At 41.6% G+C, this 25,390-nt stretch overlaps 1 protein-coding gene across 3 annotated transcripts in view; it reads left to right on the top strand.

Moving 5' to 3' along the window:
• LOC119025761 (plakophilin-4-like) overlaps positions 1-25,390 on the top strand; it is a 91,558-nt gene that overhangs the window by 38,511 nt on the left and 27,657 nt on the right. For 2 of the 3 annotated variants that reach the window (XM_037109678.1, XM_037109680.1), the window contains exons 3-8: positions 46-158; positions 7,084-7,118; positions 12,979-13,110; positions 13,498-13,691; positions 14,224-14,806; positions 24,881-25,051. In XM_037109678.1, coding sequence (XP_036965573.1) covers positions 46-158; positions 7,084-7,118; positions 12,979-13,110; positions 13,498-13,691; positions 14,224-14,806; positions 24,881-25,051 — 1,228 coding nt within the window. The remainder of the gene's footprint in view (positions 1-45; positions 159-7,083; positions 7,119-12,978; positions 13,111-13,497; positions 13,692-14,223; positions 14,807-24,880; positions 25,052-25,390) is intronic. The other variant, XM_037109679.1, reaches the window with a different exon arrangement.

Genomic DNA, 25,390 nt, shown 5'->3' with positions numbered 1-25,390 from the left:
CCCATTTTTTTTTTGTTTTTTTTGTGCGTGTGTGTTTATGTGCAGGAGCTCCAGTTCGAGCGGCTAACCAGGGAGCTGGAAGTGGAGAGGCAGATTGTGGCCAGTCAGCTGGAAAGATGCAGACTCGGGGCCGAGTCGCCAGGCGCTGGTAGCAGCAGGTAATGAGAAGATGCACATACACACACACACATACAGACAACTACAATCCAACACATGGCTTTTTCATCCTTCACAGCAGTGGCCATATTCCATAGTGTAACCTTATGGCATAGTGATGGAGAAAACCCAGTGTGCTCAGATCTGATTGGCCAGTAAATCTGAACACATTCCCCACCTGTCCTGTTATTTTGAAACAGACATATTGCTCCAGTTTAGTCTAACATAATCAGTAACACATCAGTGCAAGATTTTGTCCTGCTGGATTGACTCGGGTCACCTCTAAGTTCAGTAGAAATGAAAATATAAAAACTGGCTTTGTAGGCAGAAATGTTAAGCCTATGTTTATCAGTGACAGCATGTGTATGAGCTTGTGAATGTGCATGATAGTGGAGTGTTGTTTGCTCAGTGAAGCGCTCCTGTTAGTGTGGAAGGAGTGTGGAGCTTCTGAGTTTGTTCTGGGAACTCATTCCCACTTCATCAGCTACGGCTCTCGGGCTGCCTGATCATCACACCTCAGTGACCGCACATTCTGTCCTGTCTGCAGTGGCTCAGACATGTCAGGTCCATTTGTACAGCTCAATACCACGTACAATATCCCAGTGGGCCTCACAGAACCACTGCGTAGAAGGGCTGACACCAGTTTTATATCATCACTTGGCTTTGATGGTTTAAGTGTAATTTGTTTAAGGTGCAGAAGATGCAGCGATGTATAGGGATGCTGCCGGCACTGACCAGTAACTGCAGTAAAAATCAGTACTGATGTTTGTCCACAAGGAATTGAACTTGTAATAAAATACTGCAAAATGATAATGTACCAAGGTTGAAACAAATCGAGGTAGACATAATCTTGGCATTCAGATTGAAACAGACCCTAGTGTGGGGAGTTAACAGTGGAATTATTGTTGGTGTCACTTTAGCAACAACCCAATTTCTTTGTTTTTCTCAGAGCAGCAATAACTAACAATCACAGGAAAAAAATGTGAGTTTATTCATTCACATATACGCCTTTCAGACTGCACAAAAACATAGCACCCACTAAATCTGGCTTTTGTTGTCAAATTTAATCAGCAGTCTTACGTATTTATCCACCCTGGCTCCGATCAGCTGTGATGAAAACACAACATCTAACTGTTGCAGTTAAGGCTGCCTGCTTGTTGATACTTTCCTATGCTTGAACATCACCTTGCTCGTCAGCTACCTGGTCGGTACTGCATGTGTACAAATCTCAACAGAGTGCAATGTGTCAATACTAAGCAAATTCCTTTATTAGCTCCAGAAATAAACAACGTGCCTCGTTCATAACTTGAGTGATTGACACTCAAGGCTCTACAGGATGTAGTTTGATGAGGTATATGATCTGCTGTGCTCTACTGGTGACTGATGTTCCAGCACTTTCGTGATGACAAACATGACACAAGGGAGACAAAAATAAAAGACAAAGGTCCTGGCAGTATGAAAGAGTCAAATGCCTACTTGTAGCTGGTTGACGTATGTAAAAAAAAACCTCAATATACACACTAATTTTTGTGAAATGTGAATTGTGCCCAGTGACAGACAAAAAAATAATGAGAGCGAGGTTCATGTGGAACTAATCTAAACATAGATAATGTCATTATTCCAAAGCCATGCCTCATAATGCTAAGTGAAAATCCTGTCTCTTGCCAGTTTGAAGTGTCACTAAGCCATAGTTGGGTGGTTTGAAATGTTGTGTATTATTGTTTGTTTGTGTGTGCACGCACATGCATGTGTGTGTGTGTTTTGTAACATTCATTCATGCATCACACTTTAGTTGCAGTTTCACGTATTAATGTGGACCATCTTTTTGGTCTGGTTAAAAATGTAATTCTTTAAAGCGGCTGGGGAAATTACAAAAGAGGTTAATTGACTGTGACATTTAAGAGATAGCTAAATAGTCTGATTTTTCAGGGACTATTAAAATGGTGGTTCTTTGTTCCTTGTCCTAATTCCCTCCGGTCATGGCCAGCAGTTTTGATGGCAGTAGCTGTACTGTGTGGTTATTTTACTAATGCTTAACCAACCATTAAAATTGTAACTGTTTCATCATGTGTGTCTAATTGGAAAGTGTATGATTGTGTATAAGGTTGCTGATGTAAGGCTATAATGGTGAGACTTCAGATTTATACAGTTAAGTTACCTAACTGTTAGGAATTTACTGTTTAATTTGAAGTCTGACATCTTATCTTCATATCTCCTCACTCTGGATGATCATTGAAACAGAGTACTATTTTATACAAGAGGAAGATTATGATTACTTTGCTGACAGACTGGAGGCCTGATGATCACCTAAAGGATTTTAAGTGTTCTGATGCCTGGTTTGAGTTGCATTTGTACTCAAATGGGCCATGATACAATTGGGATATATCTGGATATATGACACTTGGTCTGAACAAGGGCTGTAATGGCTCCCTGCCATCTCCTCCTGCTTTTTCATAATGAGCCCTATGCCCTGACACGACACGATGCATTCTTGCACTCCAGCCAGCGTACCTGCAAAAAGTGCCCACCAACTACCAGCAGATTGCAGTACTCAGGAGTGAGAGTGTCCATTTCCTCTTTATCACTTTTTTAGAGAGCCACAGGTATAGAGCAGCTTCAAGTGCTGCCAAAAAGGTCTGGACAGCAGCTCTCTGAAAATATTCACAGCGGGGCTATTAACTTTCATTTCCTCTTTAAGAAGTGTTGTATTTCAGACCTCAATTTTAGATCTCCAGCGATCATTTTTGGAGATATAAGCAACACCCTTGCTTTTCTATGGTGTGTCCCCTGTAGTCACTCACACACATTTACATTTAACACTCTGAATTGCACCTCAACATTTATTTTAGCATCAAAGCCAGAGGACCAAGCAAGCTTTCTTCTATGATTGAATAAACAAGCTTTCCTCAGAGGGAAAGAAGGTCTCCCGAAAAGTGTCTGAAGCTACAAAGTTAGCAACTTAAAAGGGTTCTACAAATATAAGCACAGTAAATATGAATGAAATTGTCCTGACCTTTTAGGACACTTTGTTAATTCAGCCATGAAAATTAATCAATGAAGATTTTCCTTTTCTGATTAAAATATCTTATCCAAAACTACACAGTGCACATTTAAAAGGTTTTTGCGGTGTGACAGTCACAATGAAAATCAGCACCCAGATCTGTTTTGTGCAGTGTTCAGCTCATTGGCTTAATTCACCAGTTCATCATTGGCAGCTGAGAGGCTTGACAACATCAATCTGTTGACACTGAGTGAATGATTAGCACTAAGGTCTACCCCGTTATTAATTTTTTTAATTAAATGTATTTCTGCATAATACGGCTACACAGTGGACAGCGTGGTAGGGCCTGAGATATGCCTATATTGTATACGTAGTGCCAGGGACATTTCTATGTCTATTCTTTTTTTATTTCTTTACTTTAGAATTTATATAATTGTAGTAAAAAGCCTTGCTTTTTCTATCTGCTCCATGCTGTAAAATTGCTTAACAACTGTAGTTTAAAAAAGTGGCAAGAAAGGAAATAGTTTTTACACATCTTCAGGTTCCCTCTGTATCTAAGAACTGTTTGAGGAACCCAGGAGCCATTACTGGAACACACACACTTTACTTCCATTTTTGTCTGAGACAACAAGGGTCTAAATTTAGTCCCCTTTGTTCCTTTTGTTGGTGTTCAGAGGTCAACCACAATCCATAAGACTGAAACATCCATGGAGCTTTCATTCTGTTGTGTGATAAGTGCAACTGTCAAATAAAAAGACCAAGACTGTGTGTGTGTGAAAATTGCATGTTAAAGTTGCTTTTGAAACTATTAATGACCTCATCGTCGCAGTTGTTCAGATGTGAATGGGACGATAAGTCATCTAGGATTGTGTTCAGATTCACTAAATAACCTACTGTGTAGCTTTGCTTCCTGATGTATTTTGCTCATGTTTTTGGTTGTAGCAGAAAAATCTATAATGTTTTTCTTTTTCAGTTTGGATTTGCTTATTTTGGATACAACCCCGAAATGGCTTAGTTAAGTTAAGTGATCTTGCCTCACTGTAACCATAAATACTTTCTTTGAAATGCTTCATTGGAATGAAAATGGCTACAAGACCTCCTAGAAACAAAGGGGTTGAATATTGGGTAAATAAATAGGTCTTTCTAGCAGAAATATATCTTTTCTGTCCAGGTTTCATTTCATCCTGTCTTATCAGTGTCTCAGAAAGCAGGTTTTGGCAATCTCAAAGACACAAGGGCGTGTAAATGCAGTGTCTTTTCCCACTGGGGGACCCGTCACCATCCACCACCTCCTAGGGGCTCATTTAAAAAAAACATGTAACACCATTTTCACGCCTTTTCTTTAAAGCCTGAGAAGGACAAATAAAATCCTGTCAGTGGACATTTGTGTATGAATTGGGATTAGCTTTAACCATTGAGGTCACACTGCTTTGCTCAATAGCTCAGCTGGAAGACCTCAGAGGTGACAGCACACTTAAGGGTTCTGATGGGAGTCATTACATTTCATGACACCACCAGAGCTGACCACCCCATTTCTCCAAGCTTATAGAGGGGTGGTCATCAAACATGACCTCTGACAAAGATCCTTAAAGATGCAACCTCTGCTCAGCCAAAAGAGTTGATGGGAAATAAAGTGTCCTGTCAGGGTTAGACCTATTGTTTATCAAAATCGGCAGCTTTACAATCTCTTTACGCTGCCTTCACTCAGCCAGACGGTCGGCATGCAGCAGGAACAGTGCATCATCATTATGGTAGCCATTCTTCTACTTCATCTGCCATGGTTCATTGGAGCACAACTCGCCAAACTTCCTCTTTTTAATTGCCTGTGTGCTCATTAAAATTCTGAGTCATGCGTCTTTAAGCTCATTGAGTGTCACCTTAGATGGAAAAATAGCCGCAGTTGCAACATCAGCCGCTTGATAGTAATGACCAGTAAATAGACGATATTAAAAAGAAATGGGCAGCAACACTGCTCCGAGGTCTCTTGCTTGGCCTCTGTCTGTCATAATAACCAGTCTTGGAAAAATGGCTCTGAGAAAGAGGATGGCTTCTTGTTCCCTTTGGTCAGGGAGTGTTTTCATAGGTACATAAATAAGTTCAAAATTATTAGGTGGCTGTTAAGATGGCCTTCTAGGCTGTTCAGCATTTTTGCTCTCTGTTGAGGGCTTGATTGTATTGTATAAAAATAATCCTCATGTTGTTTCTGTTTTAGGTTAAAGTTACATATTGAAAATCACTCTGTGTACTCTAATGTATGATTTAGGACTGAAAATGGTCTCTTGATCATGATCAACAAGTATTGACAATTTGCTGAACAGACATTAATTGTCTTTTGTTTTGTTTTTGTTCCATTATTAACTTGTGGAAAGAAATGATTGCTGATACTGAGTTAGAAGACCCTAACAAGAAATGCAATATCACACTGAATGCATCAGCACTCCACTCACAGTAGTACTCCTGAGAGAAGCTTTTAATAAAGTGGAAGAGCAAAACTAAGAGCAGCAAATGTGCCACAGTGCGAACTGTGTCATTTTCTTGCTGTTTCCACCTTCCGCTTTCTGTTAGCCACATCTTGATTGCTGGAATCTGTGCGGGGGTTACTTTTCTGAAGGTCAAGACATAAGCTTCTATGCTTCTAGCTGTAGTACACTGAATATGCATAACTGACATGCATCATTCTTGTGTCTGGAATTGCGATGGCAATATCAACGGTTGGAAGCTGAAATCTAAATCTAGCTCTGCAGTTATCAAAGCAGACCTGTTTTTTTCTATCGTGGTGAGATTGCAGGAAAGACCATTCTTCCCAAAGCCTGCTCCCATGAGTTGGAATGATATTCTTCCAGCATCAGTGGGTTTATCAGTAAAACTCCAGATAGCTGTGTCCATTTCCCTTGCAGCTTTCCTGCTGTCAGGTGTTAATGCCTCAGGCCTCAACCTAGTCAAAAGTGCAACAAAACAAGAGTCAATAAGACTGGGTAGCCTACTAGAAAACCGCAAACAAAAATGTCAGGCATATTTCGGTGCAATTGTGAGAGAATATTGTGTCAGACCAGCTTTAAATAATATCAAGCACACAGAGAAGCAAGTAAAGGCTTGTGACAGTATGCACATTCTGAACATTCATTTGAGATCTTTTCGCGATGTGTTCCATTGTCTACTGGGTGTTTGGTCTGACGCTTTCTTACTCTGAGCTTGCCAATGATCCTTCACCCACTGATCCAGGACGATTCATCATCAATCACCACTCACTGCCACGGGATCCTTTCTGTGTTCGCTTGGTATCCTCAGTGGTCGTGGCTGAGTAATAGTCACAAACGGCAATTGCTCTCTGGCTGGACTATTATTTTGCTACATTATTCTCTGGAGACTGAGCATCTCTGTTTTGCAATATACACTGTTATGCATGTCAGGATTATGTAAGGATGTCAGGACACTGTGTGGTTGGGTTCGAATGGGCTGTATGATCACTTCTGATTTATGTTAGTAGCTTGCCTCTCTTCTCTGTGCTCAGTTTCAGCTCCGATCAGGGTATACTCCTCCTCTGGCCTTTTGTACTTTTCTGCTTGGCATGTTTATTAAAGCTGCAGGTAAAGAACAGCCCCCAACCCCAAATTTGAGGATCAAACAAAACACTTGCTGTCACCTAAGGCCCCTTTTGGTCTTGATAAACACAGATGACAGGAATGGACTTTATATCTGAGTTGTAAACATTAAATCTGCACTCAGGCAGTATACTCCGAAACTCTAGCTGTTTAATCTAGAAACATAGTGATTATCATCTGTGACCCTGTTGTGAAAGGCCCAAGGAAAGAGTATTGAGGCCCTAACATGTCCCTTCCAGATGATTTCACTTGTGTGTTTCACTGTTTTTTTCTGGTTTATAGTGCATGTATTGACTTTTTCATCTCCCTGTATCCCCCATACAGCTCATCTGAGAAGTCCCTGCCTTGGAGGACTGCAGGTATGTCAATACACACACAGATGGATGGATAGCTATCCCTCTTCTTACCACAAACCCCATGTGCACTGTATGATAGAGCCTCTCCCAAGTTTATTGTCAAAGTTTATTGTAAAACCGCAAAATAGCCTGCCTATATTACACATACATCTTTTTGATACCCACATCTAAGGGATCACTGGAAGAAATGTATATGTGTATATACTCTGAGTGTGTGTGTTTGCAAGTGTGTGCATGAATACTTAATGTATCACACGTTAAGTCAATAGTAGAATTTTTAACTCCCTGATATCGACATCAGTCCCAAAACTCTAGTATCGGTCCTAGTATATATTCATTCCCTAACCTGAAATAGTCTTCAAAACAGTGTTCATGACAACAGCAATACTACTAATTAAATAGAGGTTTATTGCAACATGATGGGCCACCTACTTAGGGGCCATCCACATGGAAACGCTTTTTTGTGTAAACTCACATGTTTTGCATCGTTTTGGCCGATCGTCCACATGGATCCTGTAAACGCAGTGTCTGTAACCACACTTTTTTGAAACCTAGTCTCAGGGTGGAAAAATATGAAAACGCCGCCCTTGCGTTCTCGCGTGGACAGCGAATCCGCATTCTTTGCGTATCGGTGACGCCATCGCCCTACCTCTCGACCTCTAGCCTTTGACCTCTTAACCCCACGGCATCTCATAACAACAGCAACAACAACAACAATGGTGGACTACATGCTTGTGTTCGTGCCGCAGAAGATATTGAGCCTATTAAGGTTAATAGGGCACGTTTGCGTGTCCCAATGAACCTGGCAGCTAGGTTGGCAGGAGCCATGTGCTCCTGGTAGGGTCTCCCAAGGCAAATTGGTCTCAGGTGAGGGGCCAGAGGCAAAGCTCTCGATCTACTGGTCAATCTTCATCCCTACTGTCACCTATGGTCATAGATGAGGGTAGGTCGAAATGGGTTTTCTCTGCAGGGTGGCTGGGGTCTTCCTTAGAGATAGGGTGAGAAGCTCAGCTTTCCGGCAGGGACTCAGAGCTGAGCCACTGCTCCTCTGGGTGGAAAGGAGCTGGATGAGGTGGTTCGGGCATCTGATGAGGATGCCACTAGGGTGCTTTCCTAGGGTTGTGGTCCTGGCACATCCAACTGGGAGACCTAGAGGTAGACCCAGGACCAGGTGGAGAGATTATATCTCATGGCCTGGGAGCGCCTGGGGATTCCCCCAGTCAGAGTTAGCCGACGTGAAAGGGAAGTCTGGGGCTTGCTGCTGCCCCCACGACCCGACTCTGGATAAGCAGTTGACAATGGACGGATGGATGGATGGATGGATGGACCTATAGGCCTGGAATATGTACTACAGCGTGTTGAGTCGTTGCTTTTGTTATCCATAAATGACAAAGAAAACCAGCAATTTCCTCATATTTATGTAGCTAGGACCACCAAATGTCTGATATTTTTGCTTGAAAAATGACTCAGATTATTAATTGATTATCAAAAGAGACAGAGGAGAGTCTTCCATTTAACTTATCAACTAAAAGATTAATTGATTAATTGTTGCAACTTTAGCTTAGTTGTAAAGTGTAAATTAATTTCTGGTCCTGTTTGACCCTAATTGAGACCTATAGCCAGTGGTTAATGACCACCATAGATACCCATCTTCTTATATATTCATGTTTTATCTTATGAGGTCCAACTCTCCCAGACAGTTCTGTTGAATAATACAGTGATAAAAAAGTGACATGAGGAACATAAGTAAGGCTTAACTGTTCAGCCAAGTGCTTTTGAATTATTCTTTAATATTAGTATTAGAGACTGTGTGCATCTTTCTGTACTGGCTTGATTAAGTGTGTGTTTGTGTGGATGTGTTGCTCAGGCATGTTTTACATTTCCACAGTAATCATTGCTAATGCGAGCCTCTTCAACCAAGCTTACATTAATGGGCAGCCTGAGGCGTTTTCTTGTTTTAATATTTATCTAAGCTGTTTTTTCAGCCCACTCACACACACAACGGCATCAGTGATTGGGAGCGGAAGGATCCCTCTCAGACTCCTTTAGTCTTTGTTTGTTTAGTCCACATCCTTGGAAGGATCTTCAGCAGAAAACAGATAATGAATTGAATTCACTAATGTATTTCATGGCTTATTAATTGCATAGAGGAACTTGGCAAATTTCACCGATGGTCATTAATCTTTTTATTGTCGATCCTGTCAGAAGAGCCCATGGGGGGCTATAGTTGTACATATGCACAGGGAATTTTAATACTATACGCATTTCTCACTTGCGGCCCATTCCCCATTTCCTTGCTGAATACATTTCATTAGTGTTTGAACAGAGCCGGGGACTAATCACAATCACTGTTTTGCTTGGTATTGATTTCTCATTGTGCTGTAGATGATAAATGATCGTCAGACGTGGTAATGTACTTTTTCCAATCTAAATGAATTAAAGTCTAGATGTGTGGCACAGAGTGTAATGGGCCGAGTTTGTCTGGGAGGCCTCGTGGGCCACCGTCTGTCTCCACTGTCTGAGAGTTTGGGATAGAAGTGTTACTGTGGAAACGAGCCTTTTAGCCCCAGGAAATGTCAATGCAGTCACACCTCGTGTCCACTGAGAGAAGACAACAAACTGGCCAGGATGGAAGCTGTCTCTGTTTCTGTACCCTGTCGGTTTTTGTTTAGCTGTTTTGTTCTTTTTCTGACATGACAGTTGAACATGTCCGCATCATGCTCAAAAAAAGGACCTTGTCATTTTTAACAGCAAACTCTTTGGCAATCTGCATACTGAGGATTTTTGTAATTTCCTATTGTTGTGTGATTGCAATTTTTGCCACATATGGTAGCATCTCATCCACTGCTTCTCCTCTCAACACAGCTCTATTTCTCTGTACTCCCTCTTAGCAAGGGTGCCTAGCAAGCTCATAATTATAAGGATGCCACCCTTCATATGCTTTTAAATATATATTTTAAACCTCACCAGTCTGAAAATTGGCATTAAAATACACATTTCTTGTTAATTAAGTTTGCTACACTCCATTATGTGACAGCCAGTGTTAAAATGTTAAGGGTGGACATGAAAACAATAATGATTCCAGATGTCACTGTAGTCCTTTTTGGTATGTCTTGCCACTTGGCAGCCATTTTGGCAATGTCCCCAGGCAGTAATTATGCACTAAAAAAGACCAAGCCCCTATCTAAATGAATAGCGATAGAGCCATAACTTCAGTTTCAGTGGTCACTTGGACACAAATACTACATCAATAGAAAGACTAATAATCTAATCTAATAAAAACAGGCTTAAAAAGTTTGATTTCTTTGCCCCAAAACAAAATTAAAACACCTTTTCCTACAGGTTATACTTCTATTTCGCATAGTTTCACAACACAAACTCCTTTTAAGGCTCAATCCAGAGTGTCATGACCTGACACTGTGAGCTCATCCCACCAGATCACTTAAACAACTGAGATTTTAATTTCTAACGTTTGAATAACCTTGTCTTTCTCGGTAATCCTCTGCATTAGAGTGATATCCTCCTCTTTCATCTCCATCCACCCCAAATCCGTTGAAACTGTTTTGAATCTCGGCTGTGTGCTCTTGTCAGTGAAACTGGCAGATACAGTATATTTCCTGGTTCGGCTATGATAAAGCAGATGATTGGCTTTATTTGAGAAGGGGTTAGATATACAACCTCCATGACTGGTGTTGCTGACATTTTCATTCACAATGCTTTGAGTGGTCTGTCTCTGTTATAACAGCTCTGCTGTAGTAATGTAGAGTGCAGGGATATAATTTTGGAAATCAATGAAATTTTCCAACACTTGAATTAAACGAGGCAAACAACCTAAAGGTTTCTCTTTAAACCATGTACAGCAACTGTAAACCAGCCTGTGAAGAAAATAGGATTAAAAGATACAGACCATTGTCTATGTATGCTGCTGGACTGTGTAAACTGTGCATTATTATTCTATATTAATAATAGACAAGAAAGTATTAGATGGCTACAGGGTGCTTAGATAACAGGGGTTACCAAAGAAAGTAAGTGTAACTTAAAGTTTGGGATTTCAGTGCTGTGTGAGAACAGACAACTCTGCTCTTCAGTGTCTCTAGTACAACGAAATACTCTATCCAGAAGTGGTGTTGTGTGTTAAAATAACAGCATTAAATTATTACAAATAAGAGAGCTAAATGTGAATGTCAAAAACCCTGCTGCCATACATGGATGTTTGAAGCCAGTAATGTTTAATCTCATGAAGAAAAGGGGCTTCTGTCTTTCTTGCTGTCTCCCTCTCTTCCTGCTCCTCCTCTGTTCTGGCTTTTTGGCATCTCATTCATCAAACAGGGTCAAGGCTCAGTATAAAAACCCTGTGGTCCGAAATGACACGCTGTGTGCCAGACACAGAGTCACTGCCTGGATGGAAGGAGACAAAAGACTTGTTCAGTCATGTCATTGCTTAGGTTTAAAGGACGTATAAATGCTTTCTGATGAAAGGGTTTTTTCTTTCCATCAACATGTGAAGTTTTTCCTCACTCGAATCGAGGGTCTAAGGACAGGATGTTGTTCACTGTACAGATTGTAAAGCCCACTGAGGCAATGTGATTGTGATTTTGGGCTATATAAATAAAATTGATTTGATTTGAATTGATTTGTTTTTTTACTGTAAATACTGAGTACAACGTCAAGTCCCTCGTGTCACCCTTTGAGCTTTCTCTATATGTTTGGGTCTGTCGCAGAGTGCATTCCCTGCAAAGTGTTAAAAAAAACAACAACAACACCAGATTCAGACTGTCTCTCTAGCGAGAACGAAAAGTAGTTCAGTAGCCTATCTTTCTTAACCATGCAGGTTTCAGACCTCCGTCTTGATTTACAAAAGTATAATTAAGTGTTGGCTGTAATGCTTTGGTTACATTTTGAAGGAATTGATTTCGTAAATGAATAAAATGGCACTGAAAAAAATGTTGTGGATCCTTCAAAAAGATCGTTTTTCATTCTTCTCACAAACTAATTTTGGTCCAACACAACAAGATGTGAATTGTCTTTTTGTGATTAGACACCATCATTACATCATAGTATTTTAAGGGGGGGATGAAACAGAGCACCTCCCCCCGATGAAGGCTAAACACTGGCAGTAGTGGAGTGGAGTGAAATCTGAATTGATTTGAAAAGGGGCTGGCTTCTGGGGACCTCAGGCCACCACTGTTAGATCTTCAGAGGAGGGAATGCAAGGTGCCAGGTTGTCAGACACATTAGTACGATGTGTCAACAGGTTTATTCAACAGGTCAGCTCAGGCAACAAAGCGGCTTCTTCACGGGGTTCAGCTCTCATTCTCACACCAGCTAACCAAGCGGGATTCGTCAGACCCTGGCTGCCAATGTTTGCCTCCCTGCCCCCCCCCGCCGCTTGCTGCCTATTGTTCTAGTGATTGCGGAGTAACCCATTGACACTGGTCACGCTTAACTAGATTGTGATTATGAGTAAACAACGTGCACAGGGACATTAGGAGGCTAATTCCAGCTCTTGTTTGCCACACTGGTTGTTGTCGTGTATGTAGAAAGCGGGAGTGGTGACAGGAAATGTTGAAGGCACTGAAACTATTTGGAGCATGACTTTATACACTGTTGAAGTGACATGCTTCACAATTTAGCCTTCCCGAATTAGTATGGCAGTAAAATTTAATGACTCCCAACTGTACACAAACATGAAACTAATGTTGCAGAAATCATTGTCTGTTTTCATTTCCTCTCAACTAAAACAATTCTTGACTGCTTTAATGACCGTTATAATCTTTCCATCCAAAGCCAAAACTATATAATTGTTTCAGACTTAAAGCTCTTCCTCTTGCGACTGACTCCCTGCTCTGCTCTGTCTTCCCAGATGCCTCTGCCTCAGGGGAAGCCAAATCTCGGGTGACTGACAGCTCCCAGTCGCCCAGCTACCGCATCAAGACTGAGTCAGAGCAGGTGTCTCTGTACTCCCCGGAGCAGTCCTCCCTCCATGAAAGTGAGGGTCTGTTATTGCCTTCTCTCCATCTTCTGCAGCCCTCTTTTCTTTCAGTCACTTCTTCATTTTCTGCAATTCTTAAGATACAAATTGTTTCCTGTTACTTCTCCTTTGATGATACAGACACTGTTTCGTCTCGCACCTTTGCCTCGATACTCTGAGTGTCACTGCTTACAACTGATTCATCATCACAGCTTATGAAGGCTGAATTATGTACCAAGGCACACTGAATTATAGGGTGGGGGAACATTTCTCCCCCTCCTGTGCCATTTGTCATTAGTAATCCTGTCTAGGTAAAGGTCGCGTCTATTATGAAACCATTTATGATGTCTCTGTCACCCGTTCCTCTCGCCTCTATCTCTCTGCATTTTTCTGTCACGCTCTCTCTCTCAGGGTCCACGGGGAATTCACGTAGCTCCACTCAGATGAACTCGTACTCGGACAGCGGCTACCAGGATGCCAGCAGCGGCTACCACAGCAGCCAGAATCTGGGCAAGGCTGAGTTGAGGATGCAGCACTCCTTCCCCGGCGCTGGCACTGGTACCCTAGTGAGGAATGCCAGGGCCGAGGGCCAGGCTTCTGCCCAGGTACTGCCAGCAACTGCACATACAACATATTGCTGTTGTCAGGCACAAATATATCAGTGAAGAGTTATCTTGGGATATACACAGCGTTTTTTTAATTAAGCAGTCTTTTCACAGTGTTCAAGGGCTCTGAAAGTTTAATTACTGAACTGATTGTAATCTTTTAATTCGTAACAACAAAACAGAAATTCTGAAATAGCTGTTGCATGTGTTTCTGTGAAGGTAGCAATGTAACGCTTAAAGGCACAGAAGGTAAACAAGTATACTGAGACACAATCATGCTTCATACGGGGTTGTAAACACACGCACCACTGAGAAGCCAAATGGCACTGTCACACACAAGGGAGGGAGGTGGAAAAGAGAAAATAAATATGGCCCAGAGTAAAGTCATGCCCAGTAATGAATTTGTTTGTGTAATGCAGGGCTGTTTAGCATTTTATTATCATTGCAGAAGTAGATTTATAGCAGGGAGATCAACATGATTTTATAGCTCCTGAAGTAACAAATGCCATATTATTTTCTCTCTGACTCGCAGGTTCCAGCAGTGACAACAGCAGTGCCTGGCCGTGCTATGCGGAGGGTCAGCTCAGTGCCTTCTCGCTCTCACTCGCCAGCCTACACTAGCAGTATGTCCCCCTCCCGCGGTTCCCTGCGTACCTCAGTTGGCAGTGCCTACGGCTCCCCCATCGTAACCGAACCCAAACCCCTCTCCAGCATCTTCTCCACAACCTTGCCCTCTGCCCAGCGCAGCAGTAGCACCGGCGGGGGTGGCAGCGGCTCGCCCTACACCACACAGAAAAACTCCCCTGCTGCACTGCGGCGCATGGGCTCCACGAACTCGCGATCGGGCAGCGCCAGCCGCACAACCTCACCCTATCAGGCCTCTGCGAGTTCAACTTCAGGCCGTGTGGGCTCGCCTCTGACGATGGTGGATGGGGTCAACCCCCCACTGACCAAGCAGCCTGGTCACTCGTCGTCTCCGGTCAGGGCCACAATGACCGCTGTGCCCCAGCACTACAGCTCCACTCTGCCTCGCTCCATGCTCCACAACACCGACCCCTATGGACCCCAGAGTTACGACATTTACGAGAGGATGACGCGACCTGACAGCCTCACAGGTGCTCAGACGCATAAACACGCACAAACATGCACACTGACATTTATATTGTATTGGCCGAACAGCCTGTTCTAACTCACTTAGAGTAACTACTTTCAAATGTCTCTAAGTGTTTTATATAAAAAGGTCTAAGGGCAAGAGTGAATATGCTGTCTGTCATATCAGAAAGAGGGAAAGATTACAGTACATAGTGATTTCCTCTTAATTTGCCCCGATATCCCTTCTTTTCCTCTAGGGCATAGCTGTGTGAATCGCTGTATCATTGTGCATTTGCCTGCTAACTTCCAAAATTAATAAAAAGGGCATACGGTTCATAGAGATAAAGTGCTTCAACATCGCCAGAGTTTATTTTACTTTTAAATAATGTAATATGCAAGAAATTCTAATTGTATCACATTAATATAAGAAGTACTCTTCAGTTAACTATAAAGCACCCTTAAACATTTTGTGTTTCCTTTATGTAAACCTCAAGTAATTCAGTGAAGGCTGTAATATTATTGTTTTTATACATTCTTGTGAACTCCTTGAGTAGACGATTTGTAGTGCAGGCTGTCAACATTTGGACAGTGATACATTTATACTTTTATTGGCTTGGCGCTGGCTCTGTGCTCAGCATACTGAATCTTAACATAAACAATTGTGACGATTGTGAGGTCAGCTGTTGTCTTCGAGTTTAGCCATGCCATCGTTCCTGCAAGAGGACAAATATTAGCTCAGATATAATATCAGACTGCTGATCACAGCCTTGCTGTTGACAATAGAGTTGGAAACAACAGTCTAGTAGTCCTTAGTTATTATGTGGCATTTCTCACATGTTTGAACACCTTGTGCACATCATACAAAGACAAGCAAAACATAATGTTCATACATGTGCATATGCCCATAAGGTTGATTTTATATTTTTCTTTCTAAAACACGTGAGCCTGCACACAGTTAGCTTCAAGAGTAACTTAACACCAGTCTGGAAAGCAGTGTTTCACCACCCTTTCTGGTACTCTGTTGCCCCTCCAACCACACCCAACAGTGTGGTTAGCAGTACACTTTTACATCACTGTGGTGAGAAGACATGAAAAGTTAAACCACTGGATTTCCTGCTGCCGTTAAGTTACTCTTTAATTTGAGTAAGTTCACGTGGTTAACGTTAGCTACTTATGTGAAAAGTTTTAATATGTCTTAATACAAAAGGAGGTGTCACTATGTACTGAAATAGAAGGTAGAAGAAAACATTTCCACACATAATGGATTTCCTTCAAGCTTCATTATTGTTATTTTCATAGGTACCTTATCAAGGTTATATCTTTGGCACTCACCGAGGAAAAAAGAAGTGTGTGTGTGTGTGTGTGTTTGTGATTCTTCAGAATCATTGAGGTGATCAGGAAGATGATAATTGGATAACCTGCTTGCTTGAACTAGCATATATGTTATTCTTTTGGGAGAGGCAAAAAAACAAACACTGACTACTTCTAGCCAAACATTTATCTTGTCCCAAATCTAGAGAAAACCAATTTTTCCACACAGCAAAAGGGGAGAGGCCAGCCTTTGCTGATTCATGCTCAGTCTTCATGTTTTTAAGGTATCTCCTGTAGATAATAAAAACCACAGTTTATTTATACGTTAGTAATATGTGAATGCTTTTCAGCAGGAGAGGGAAATGAAAGAAGGGTTTTATAAGTGCTCAAAGCAGAGGTCCATTTTTGTTTTCCTCCAAAGGTAAAATAAGCATTAGCATAGCAATTCACAATATTTTTGTTACAAGGTTAATGGACTGATGTCTGCTTGACTTCATGCTGCCTGGGGATACCCTCAGATGCCCTGGTTGATGATGACATTCAAGGTGAACCTTTTTGCGTTGTGTGTGACATCGGTTTCCCATCATCCTCAGTGTCCTGTGTTTGCATGTTGGTGCTGCTTGTATACATCTATCTTGTATTTGTTCCCAGTGAAATTGCCATCTCCGACAGCTTGTCATTTTAAGCATTTCATGTGACTCAAGTTATTTCAAATCTTTATTCATATTTTGGTTTAGCTCTATATAAATCAGAAGGCTGATCAAGTTTCTGTAAGGTTACAATGTCACAAGGTTGTGTGGCAGAGTTGATGCTGAAATATCTTGGGAAGTGCCTGCTCAGACCTGTGAAAGCGGACCAGTCAGAGCAGACTGCGCTTTTTGGCAGTTGGTCCCTTAAAGAGACAGTAGCTGAAACAGAGCTCCTGTAGTGAATGGAAGTGCTTAGTAATGGATGGTATGACAAAAATAATGTTAGCATAATATTGGAAGATCAATACTAAATGTGGGTCAACTTGTAAGCAAGAAAAACAAATTGAGCTACATATATTGGATTTAACATCAACACACTCTATTAGTTGTTATCATATGGTGTAATGGCTGAAAATGCTGACACAGGCCCCCCTTTTTTTGTGCTAGCAACTCGGACCCACAAACTCCCCACTCCTAAGCTGCTTTTCCACAAAAGTTGTTTTGGTATAGTACTCTATGAACCCATATATAACCTGTGGTAACTGTCTGTACTGTGATGTAAGATCTGTTTTGCATTTCCATCTGTGACATAATTCTTAAATGCAGGCAGGGTTGTTGCCAGCCCTTGATCTTTGGAGATATTAATCCATTAACTATTCCAGCAATTAGGAAATAACAAGGGAAACTGCTCCTAACTTTTGAGAAGCTGATAGATGTATTAACTGTGATTTAAATTGCCCATTACTACCTGAATGACATAAAAACTGGTATTCTTTTTGTACCCTTGCTTCATTCACATTTACATCTCTAGAGCTACCACACACTTAGTACACACAGCACGCACATGTGGTTGTATATTACAACAAGGAAACACAGTTTGCCTGTGACAGGGCTGCAGGCAGCATGACAAAAGACTAGTGGCACAGAACAGGCATTTAGGAAATCCAACATCAGAGTATAGACAGCGAGACAATTCATGTTGTTCTGACTGACTAATCAGTGGTCTGCAGTGTTTTAATTCCACCTTTTAGTATCGGATCAGTGTGCTGCGTACCTCAAAATAACTTTTCGGTAGTGGATGTAATGAATTGAACTGAACTTACCATGATTGTTGGTGGAAACAAGCCTTTAGTGTACTAAAGTGGGTTGGTACTTTTTTCAGATAGCTGTGGAGATTTGTTGGCACCGGTCGCCTGTAACAGATATCAATCTGCTCTTTATTGGACTGTAGAAATCCCAACCGTGATTAAATGACGGCGACTTTGTGACCCCTCGTTGCAAGAATTCTTCATCTTTTGGGGACGCGTTACCCTTCTCCCAGGCGTTCATTTTCTACTGCATTTGCAGGTTCCTGTAAGTAGGTAGTTATGTCACAGAGTCATAAGTGATGGTGTTTCAAGCAGACACAAATGGGTTTTCAGTGTCTGTCCTCTGAGCAGAGACACAGGCCTAGTTCTCCTCTCTCTGGTAAAGCACCCCTCACACATCCTCCCTCTTCTCACCCCTGCTTGCTCTCTCATATACACTTCAGTGAGGCCTTACCCCTAATACAGTAATTTGTCAGTGTTTGATGAGCCGTGGTGGAAGGAAATGGGGTGATCACATGATCTGGCTCAATTGCAAGGATTTGGCAAACACCATCCGACAGCCTAACCTTGATACTGTTGCTGTCGGTGGCTTCCTGTCGGTATCTATCAGCAGATGTTATTTTGCCTCTGCTACCCACCTCTCCTTTCCTCTAACACATTCTGTGTTTTCCTCTGTTTTCTTCTATCCCTTCATGTGTATTTACTGTCTTCACCTATCTTCTGCTCTTCTCCTTCCAATCCCTTCTTTGTTACTACCTCCTACCTGGCTCCGCTCCCTTGCACTGTCGTTGGCAGGAAGTCTTACCTTCCTTTCCTGGCTGAAAAATGAAGACTAATTGTCTCTAATAATGTGCTCATTACGCCCCATGTCCATTTCAGAACAGAGTTGGATGAGGAAAGAGCACAGGGAAATGGCATACCTGCATGACAGCCAGGCCACCGTGGTAGTCTCAGCCATGGTACACTCACTATTTATACAGCTATTCTCAATGATTTTCTGGTGATCACTCCAGTTCTCCTGCTTGTTTGCAGAGGGTTCTTGAAAATGATTTTTGTTGAGGAACGCAGTCAGCTGCATCCATTTAAGTGTTTGTTTCAAGAGAGCAAGCACGCGCCAAGCCGCCACCGCCCTTCATCTAGCCTCTGCCAAGTGTAATCTGTTAAAGCCACGGTGAGAGGGCTGAGGGGGGAGAATTAAATGACTATAACGCACCAGGAATGTGGGCCATTCATCCTCCATAGACAGCAGTATGTTATTTCTCCCTGACAATTTGCAGATGCTTTTAGAAGTGACTGCAGACCCTTCTGTCAGGGGAGCAGAATACAGAAGGCAGACGGATTAGTCTTCTCTAAGGTTGTTTGAATGTTGCTACTTTCAGGAGTGGGGCTGCTGAGAGGAAGAGATATGCACTGAGGCTCCTGTGTCTGGTAGATTCTGTCCCTCGCGCTCGGTCACAGCTGTGCCAAAAAGCCTGGTTCATGTGGCCAGGCTTTACACGGGATGAGAAGTCTCTGGTGGTCCTTGGCTGCCTCATTAACCTTCCTTTCATTCTCATCCTTTCTTTTTTCTCCCCCTCTTATATTCTCTCCTGCTTTCTTCTCCGTTGCTCCCGCCTTTCCTTATGTCTTCCCAATACCTCCCCTCTCTTCTTTTTAAACCTTTGAACAAGAGAAGCTGAACTGATTTCCTGCCAAGCTGCTGCTAGTGGCTATTGTGTGCACTGCCACAGAGGCTGAAAGCCTTCCTTGGCTTTTGAGTGTGGCACTACAGCAGCAGCATTATTCATTTTTACTCTGTTTTTACTCCCTATCCTGCACTACAGCACAACTGCCATTTCAGAGTACTTGTTTATATGTAGTTCATATTTAAGTTCCTTTGTGCGTCCAAGCTGTTTGCATATTAGATACAGTCCATTGATAAGTTTAGTATTGTGAACCTTAGTTCAACATTAATACATTCATATTGCGGCTAAAATGGTTCATTTAGCGCAAAGCCACAGGAGAACATGCTAAAAGCTAAGAGACGTTTGCCCTGGAGTGCCTGAAACTCTCTAAGCTGCTTTAAAAGCATTGCATTAAGTGGCTCATTGCTTTTATTAAAATGGTGTTGAAAAAGAATTTTTGTTGCACGGCTAATTGAAATGACTGGCCTCACCACCAAGCAACCACCAAGTCTGCAACAATGGAGAAAAAACCTGGTAGCCACTGTGGAATGGGACTGACATTCAGCCCAGGAATTAAACAATGCAGGGTGGTCTATTGAAGTAGGGTGGTCGGGAAAATGAGGTAAAGTGCTGTTGTCAGTGGACAACCTGTTGCACAGTCAAAGTAAAGAAATAATTTTGTAGTAAAGACACAACCACAAGAAGACTTACCAAACACCACGCTGAATGCCACTCAATAGATCACATATGTCCACCAGCAGTCCTTTTTTAAACTCACATAGATACAAGCCACCTGAAAACACCAGATTTTTCAACAAGATCAATGCAACTATCGAAAATGTTGAAACACCCTATGATTGTATGTTACAGAATCCACATCAGAAGTTAAAATGGTTCTATTCTGGGCCGAGACCCAATCCTCCATCTATGTTTCCTGAAAATCCAACTAACAGCTACATCAGCTGCTGATAAGAATTAAATTTGAGGAAACTTGTATTTGTTTTATAAATTTTACTTTAGTTTGTAAAAAACACATTGCTTCACATTGAATAGCTAGAATTTGCACTAATCACAAATAAGAGTCAACAGAACAGACAATAAAATATAATGCAGGATAAAATCCCAGAGGAATGTAAAAACAATTAAATGACCATCATGAGAGTCCATTTATTAGTAACAATTTAAGTACGATCGAAAGCCAAATGAAAAGAGTTAGGTCTTGAGCTGTGACCTGAGCATGCAGATTTGATGTTGTCAGGCAATTTGTTCCATAGACAGATAATAGACTGATTGTTAATGATAATCCGGTCTAGTTTACTTGATGAAGAATGATTGTCGTGTAACTATGAGTGGTATGCACCTGCCAGAGCTCACCTCTAACAATGAACTCTTCCAGCAGCACATCTTCTAACAAGATGAGTCGGAGCATTTTTTTATTTTTTTTTTGCTGTCCATATGCTCTCCCGAACGGTGTATTAACCACATAAACAAACTGAAAACAATTATCAAAACAGGTTGCTAGTGGTCCATAATAAAGAAGATAACAACGAAAAAGAGGAAGCGCTTTGAGGCAAATCTACTAAGTTATATTTACAACTATTAGAGAACAGCTTGCAGGCATGTAGCATTGTGTATAAGTGAAATGCCACTCTTGAATGAATTGAGGGAAAAAAATTAACAGTTCAGTATCAAATTACACCCCAAGTCAGGACAAAGCAAACAAAATACAGGCCTGAAAACGCCCTGAGAAACGTTCAGTGGAATACTGCCAAACCTGACAAGGACACCCACTGTTCAGACTTCAGGGCTGTTATCATTTTGGTGGGGAATGCTCATTTACCCTGTACTCCCTACTCTACACTATACTATTACCAGTGTTTGTGTGTGTTTTTGTATGAGAAGTAAGCTCAGTCCATGGCTGTGTTAACCCTGTCAGACCAGAGCAATAGAGGTAACCATTCACCTACCTAGTGACCAATCAAAACTTATAGTACCAGTATATTGCAAGATGTCTCTTACTATAAGTTGAAAGGTTTCCCTCACAGCAATACTATTTAAAGAAAAACAGTCCCGCCAGGTCTATTAACATAAATTATTGAACATGTTAAGTATTTCTGTTATGCAGCTAACGGTTAGCAGGGTCTTTTGAGCTCCCCGAGCTCTGCTTAGTAACCGCCCAAGACCTTTTGCTCTGGAGGTTAGTCTCGGTCTGGCCTGCTATCTACATTTGAGATCTTCTCTCGCCCTGCTCCCAGAGGGTCCCCTCGCTCCCACAGGAGGCAAATATTCTTATTTATTAATTTCCTCCGTCTCAGACAAGAAACACTGTGACAAGAATCCCTCATTTGGCTGGTCCTGCATGGCAGAGTTGTTGTTGAGCAGCAGTCTGCGTCTGAGCTCATGCAGTTGGAGAGGACCCAAGTGACGTTTGGAGGCTCGTGAAATGTGCAATGAGCAGTTAGTTGCCAACTGTATACTGGTCCACTGGGCTTCACAGTTTAGTGAGCTTCACTGACTTAACACATACACAGAGACATAGATTTTAATTTTGTACTGTGTTTTAATTAAACATGGGGTTTTTTAGTTTTTTTTTTTTCCTGCAGATTTGTTTCTCTTAACCTTGTTGATCTGGGGAGGGTGTAAACCAGCAGGCTCCTTTAACCTGTCAGAGATGTGCTTTAATGAGAGGGTGTAAAGTGCAGCATTATCACACTATCCTCCTGGTATGACTGTGAAGGCACCCCTCTCTGCCAGTAGTATTCACTAGTGCAATGCAAGGATCCCCCCCCCCCCCCCAAAAAAAAAAAAAAAAACAGCTACATATGCTTTTAGGAACACACAACCAAACTCTATTGAGAATCAACCCCAGTTCTCTGCATTGGTGGGCTACGAAATGGCTCTGCATGTGCTTATTTGTTCTTATTACTGTGTCATGCACACTTTTTTTTGCTAAAACATGGAAATAATTCCAACATTTTCCGACATGTTTGTAAATACCTGTCATCATCAGACTAGTGGACTTTGCAGGCACATTTGGGGGAAGGTCGTAAGTGACTGAGGACTGTCCAAACCTACAATTTATCCAGTCCGCAAGGCCCCTACTTTCTGCAGAGTCTGCTTTGGTTGCAGTCCCACCAGACTTAACCCAAAATTCACTGCAATATTTTGTAGGACTTACTTTGAATGTGTAAAACAGTTACTCTATTAAAAATTTTGCTAGAATTAATATTTAACCGCAGACATGACTGTGAACACATCACAGTATATATGACTTAAGACAGTAAGTCCAGAGGGTGGACGTTTGGATTCAGTCTTTCTTTCTAACTAGAAAACAGAACTCAATGTGTGCAGACAACATATTAATCTGAACTCCTTTACCCTTTGGAAACGGCACCAACATGAATGGTGAATAACATTGAAGATCTGAAACTGACTTTCTAAGGGGAAAAAAAATGTTGGTTGAGTCATAATGGAAGGTGGTTCAGTGTGAGGAGTCTCATAGCTGTGATTCTAGACCTTGTTGTTGCCTCATCCTGCTGTTATTGTTTCACATCTGGACTGAATCTGAGTCAGACCAGACTTGTCGCTTCACGTTGCGCCTGCAGCCTGTTGTTACAGGGACTTTTAGTTGCAGAACTCACCTGTGTGTTTCTTTCCCCTCATCCCTGTCAGGTTAGCATATTGCTGATTACAGAAGCTGATTCCCATATTCCACTTTTCCCAACATCTGCTCTTGCCATGCGTTCACACCCTACTTGGTCTAGCACTTTTGTCTCTAGTCAGCATTCATCAATTTTAATTTGTGTTTTAACCACACCATACTGTTCCATCAGATCCACAGTGGCATGATGTGGTTGGATGTTCTGTCCCTCTGTGCGCAGTATTCTTTGTGATAGTGTACCAATTTCCATCCAGGCAAGTTCACAGTGTACTTAAATTTTGCCGTTCAACCCGCAATTTATTTAGGTTTAGACTTTGTGCCATTTTTAAGTGCAACAGAGACCACAGGGCAATGCAGCAGTCTGTTTGTGCCAGTGCTACTGCTTTGAAGTTGGCTTTGTGTCTCAAGGCTAAGTAGCTTTATAGAGAATTGGAAAAATATTATAGATATATTATATAAGTCTTTAGTTAGTGTGACAAAAATAAAATTCATGGTAACATGGTTTGTTATTATAGCCTCACATGTTCTGTACAATATTCACACAGTTTAGATGTTTCAGTTATTTATAGTTATTGTTTATACTACCTTTTAATTTTATATGTATTCATTACTGATTACTGATTAAAGGACCTTGATGTTACAGTTTGTAGCAATTTAAATGTATTTATTACTGTTTTATGGGCCATATGATATTGGATTGTAATGTGACATGAAAAATTCAACCCTTATTGTCTTCCTCAGTTGCCTATACAAGCCTGTAGACAATTCATTAAGCTGTTAAATGCTGCCGGACTGTGGATTTCTTTGTCAAGAAATCCGGTCAGATTTTCCTAGACACGATGTGACTTGCATGTTCTCCAGTGCCTCGTCTCAGCAGCTGATATTGGTTAAGAAATTGAGTAAACTAACAACTGGCCTCCCAGCACAACACAGAAGTTCCACAGAGCTCCTTTAAATTTTAATTAAAGGGGGACAAAATCCTTTCTTGCAGCATACTGGTTCCCATTAATTTCTAGCCAGTATCAAAATGAACTCGCATGAGAGAGGTCACAGTGAACATCACATCTGCTTTTATTTTTTGTCAGGGTCCCATCATTGTTGTATGGTAATGCAGAGCAGACTTTGCAAATCAGTGCACTGCATTGCCGTGGAACAATGACATTACTGTAACTTTGACAACAATTAAAGCAGGCATGCTGTTTAATATGATTGATTACCCAACTTATGCAAGGCTGAACTCGCTTGAGCTGTTTTTTGTACCATCACAGAATAAATGGAAAGCAATGGCCACCTAGAAAGTGAATGGAAAATGATTGGATGATGTAATACAAGCATGCCATCAAAAATTAGGAAATATAAAGTGAAAACACTTCTCTTCCTATTCTATTCCTGTTCTACTCTTTCTTGTCATCTTTGTCTTATTTAGCATTCTGATGTGTTTCAGACATTTAAGTGATACTGTCATCCAGAAAGAATTACAGTTGAAGATGAAAGTCATTCAGTGTCTTGCTCAATGACACTTTGACAGGACACAGGGGAATTGATTGAACGATCTTTGCTTTTATGGCACTCAAACCTTTGACACATCAGTTATGAGACTGTCTGGCAAATCAGTACACCATTCTGCTGCTAAATGCATATCTGCTAACCACTTTATCCGCTAACCGCTCTGCTACATTTTCAGGAGTACGGAGCTCATATGCCAGTCAGCACAGCCAGCTGGGCCAGGACTTAAGGTCAGCCATATCGCCAGACCGCCACATCGCACCAATCTACGAGGATCGGACGTTCCAGGGCCCATTGTACCGCAGCCCAAGCCACACCCAGGGGGGCACCCTCTACAGGAGCACCTCAGGTTGGTCCCTCACTATTTATACGGTAAATCAAATGACGAACCACCAACTGTAAGGATCTAATTATGGGCTGTCCCTTTGTAATGACATAAAATGCCATAGCTGTCTAACACTGGAGATAAGACATCACTACCAACCATTGTTTATTTTTTTTAACCAAATGAATTCAGACGTTTGAGTTGTCAGGATTAGGTGTCATACTCTCCCTAACCTATATGAACATCCAAGAGACCCTAAAAAAACTTTGCAACATGATTACATTTAAACAGTTCTTGGGGCTTTACAACGTGTTCAACCAAGGTCATAAAATCAGTCATGCAGACTCCCACTTACGCTATGTC

The sequence above is a fragment of the Acanthopagrus latus genome, chromosome 9 (assembly GCF_904848185.1).
Source record: "Acanthopagrus latus isolate v.2019 chromosome 9, fAcaLat1.1, whole genome shotgun sequence".
Lineage (NCBI taxonomy): Eukaryota > Metazoa > Chordata > Actinopteri > Spariformes > Sparidae > Acanthopagrus > Acanthopagrus latus.
This window is presented reverse-complemented; position numbering and strand designations above follow the sequence as displayed.